Source organism: Rutidosis leptorrhynchoides, unplaced genomic scaffold (genome assembly GCF_046630445.1).
Source record: "Rutidosis leptorrhynchoides isolate AG116_Rl617_1_P2 unplaced genomic scaffold, CSIRO_AGI_Rlap_v1 contig147, whole genome shotgun sequence".
Classification (NCBI taxonomy): domain Eukaryota; kingdom Viridiplantae; phylum Streptophyta; class Magnoliopsida; order Asterales; family Asteraceae; genus Rutidosis; species Rutidosis leptorrhynchoides.
Genome location: NW_027266399.1, coordinates 2786 through 6203, shown reverse-complemented (window position 1 = coordinate 6203; position 3418 = coordinate 2786). Strand labels below are relative to the sequence as shown.

The following is a 3418-nucleotide window of genomic DNA, read 5'->3' as shown; positions in this document are numbered from 1 at the left end:
ACAAAAGATGTAATTTGATTAAACAGGATAATGGGAAAAGCATATATATATGCCAATGCTTGTATATTGATGACAGATATTTTCATCTCAGAAGAACTGGAAATTCATAAGGATCTGGAAGTCTACAAAATCTGTTCTAGTTACAAACTCATCATGGTACATAAAACATACAGTATAATTTATTTATGTATACCTAAAAACGAATGTCTATATCATACATCTGTTCACCTAGTCTTACAGATAGGGTTACACAGAAAAAGAATGTATTCTTAATCATGATCATGTTCAGAACTGGATTTCTCTTGTTCGGCAACGACAACAAGCATTTCAAGCCTCTTGTCAAAGTGGAGTGCACTGTCATCTCTCTCGTCAAGCTCAGCTGCTTCAGCTTCGAGCCATTTTTCTCGAAGATCGTCTAAAATGTTTCCTTGGTCAGCAGATGCCAGAGCTCCGGGGGCATTCGGAGCAGTGGTACGAAGGGACGAATCCCCGGATGGAGGCGGCAGTGTCAAAAGCATTGCTCGGAACTCAGCAGTATCAGCAAATGTCTCAAAATTGCAAGCTATTACATCTAGACAATATTCCCGTATCTTAATAACTCCATACCTAAACATTCCATTCGATAAGTTAGAACACAGGGGTTGGTGTTTAGAAAATTGATTCATGATTCATCATAAAGGTCACTAGCTCAAACAAATGATTCTAGAGATATATTTACTAACGGACAAATTTTTATAACATAAAGGAAAAAAGTAAAATCTTCCATCCCCGTTCAGTCCTTGATTGAATCAGGAAATGGCCCTGGGTAACTTATATACGGACTCAATGGGTGATGATCTAAATCTCATATGATTTCCAGAACTAAAGTACTAAATGTAGACAAAAATGATATCAGTCCAAGATTACAATTTTGTGCCCCAAACCGTTATCCAGACCTTTGATAACAATAACTATGTCTCAGCTATGCCTGAGCATTCACTGCAATTAAGGGGGACAACCAATCTTGACTTTTAGACCACTTGCTTGGATTCAATCAATTCACTTAAACGTTCCTAAGATATGTATGAACCAGAGTAATCTCAAGAACTTACATGTCGGATAATATCAGCCAATGGCATAACTCTGCAGGTGAGACTGTTTCTAGATGTGGCAGCAGCACATCAGCTACAGCTCGCTTAAGTGGAAATAGCAGATATCTTGAAGCAGCATCAAACAACTCCTCTGCCTGTTCAAGAAAATAGGAGTAAGAATTAAAACAATCAAAGGTTAACACAATGCTTATATTATTATTATAGTGTGGAATTATGGCAAGATACCTGCTCTGGGTCTATATCCGTCAACCCATCAGTATACCTGCATCAATGAAGGAAAAATAGTAAATGACAAAGAAAAACTAGAGAAAAGAAAAAAGCAATCAAGAACGATCACAATCTCTAGCTGGTTGGAGTATCACAATCCTATTAGACTGTTAAAGTCCGGAATGGACAATAGTAAACTAAGCTCAATAATTATATTCATATTAATTGGTTTCAATGAAATAAAAAAACAGTAACCACATACATATACTCAATCATTTTCTCAAATGCGTCTGTGCTTAAATCATGTTCTTCAAGGCAAGGGAGCGCACTGCCAGGCAAGACTTTATTCCCTTCATGGAACTCCTTCATGCGGAACAATCTAGTTTGAAGTACTCTGACCTAGATGCCAAAATCACTTGATGGCACCGGAAGATTTTCTTGTCAACTCTTACACAAACATCCGCAAAATCGTCCACACAATCATTTATTTGAAATGCACCAAAACCAGACACGAATTTATTAATATAATCAAAGTCTAGATTTTCTACCATAGATGATTTTTGAAGAGAAATGTTAAGGATTTGATGCAAGGAAGCTGGAAGCCGGTCTTCCTCAGGAAGTGACGATCCCTGTAAGATGAAACGCCTCTGAGAGCTGTCTATTTCATTAAGAGCTTTATAATCCGCATATTTCTGGTGAACCATCTCTTTCTCAATAAGGCTTTTCAATGCATTGCATTTGCAAACTTTGCATATTCTCACAAGGTCTTCCATGTCATCGACAGGAATGTCTAGTCTGTCAGAGTAGAAAAAATGGACGAGGCTATACAGAGCCGGATAAGACAACTTTTCCCTGGCCAATCTTATTTCATATCGCCCTCTCCAATCAGTCTCAAACTTTTTCTTAAAGAATGATGACCGAGCACTCAATATCACTCTGTGAGCTTCAATGGGTCTACCTTGCACATAAAGTAACACATCTGGTGGAAACTGATACGGGCTTGTCCCTCCATTGGCAGGAACACCTACTCCATACAATACATCAACCTCATATTATCAATGGCTCTCACTTGCTTTATCAATTAAAAGCTACTCCTAGACCTTTTTCTTTTACCAAGCAGCAAAATATATTCTTGGATAGTCCAAATTTCTAGCCATAGTCAAAAATCATTTAGAGATTCCAATGCAAGCATGTACAGTAACTTGAATGGAAATGTACCTGAAATCTGAAAAGTGGAATCAGCTTGCTCCAAGTAGCTCCGATTAGCAGGACAAGCCAAAAAAGTATCTCGAAGCGCGGCCTGCAAGGGACCCAAAGGCGGCGGGCGAGCTTCAAATGCCTTCAAAAGCTTCCTGACTTTCAAATTCAATGAAGCATAGTGACACCTATCGCCATCGAAAGTGTGCTCGGAACATATAGCGCCACTCTCCAACAACATCCTGGCAGCATCCAAATGTCCAGCAAGGCAAGCATAATACAATGCAACAGAATCCCATGGGTCACGGGCATTCACGTTGACCCCAGACTCCAAAAGGTAACTATAAACATAAAATTTCAAGAGAATTTGAAATTCAAACTATACTGTTATTATCTTGATAGCTAACAAAGAAGTTTTTCATAGTACCTGAGGCGGTCGACGTCGCCGGCACGGGAAGCTTCGAATACGTCGCCGTTTGGGACTTTTTTGAGAGGGACGGAGGTAGAGAAATCGGAGGGATCGAGGTCGATATCGTCGAGCTCAGTAAAGGTTGTGCGTTCGGGTGACATTTTGATGTGTGTGAGTGAGTGTGGTAATGTTTGTGATGGAAATAAGGGTATATGGATGCTTTTGGGGTCTTTCTTTTGCAATTGCAACTTTGTTTTTTTTTTTTTTGGGATATTACATTATTATCCTCCTGTATTTTTTAAAAACAGTCCGTACCCACTCTGTATAGAAAAAAGAAAAAAAAAAAAACCTGGTTGATTCAACCTTGTATTTTTTATTTCAAGTTTGTTTGATTTTCTCTCCATTTTTTCTGTCGTTTTGATGATGTGGAGGAAAAAAACATGACATATTGACACGACTAATTTAGACAATCCATGTTGGAAAATGTATAACTAATCGCATGAAAAAACAACGT

The 3418-nt window shown here is 38.5% G+C and overlaps 1 protein-coding gene across 1 annotated transcript; it reads right to left on the bottom strand.

Moving 5' to 3' along the window:
- Window positions 1-269: 269 nt before the first annotated feature.
- LOC139881368 (BTB/POZ domain-containing protein At2g04740-like) lies at window positions 270-3065 on the bottom strand. The gene is given in 7 exon segments (XM_071865851.1): window positions 270-606; window positions 1092-1225; window positions 1317-1353; window positions 1561-1681; window positions 1684-2322; window positions 2517-2836; window positions 2923-3065. Coding segments are annotated over 7 exon segments (1731 nt in total).
- Between the last annotated feature and the right edge of the window lie 353 nt (window positions 3066-3418).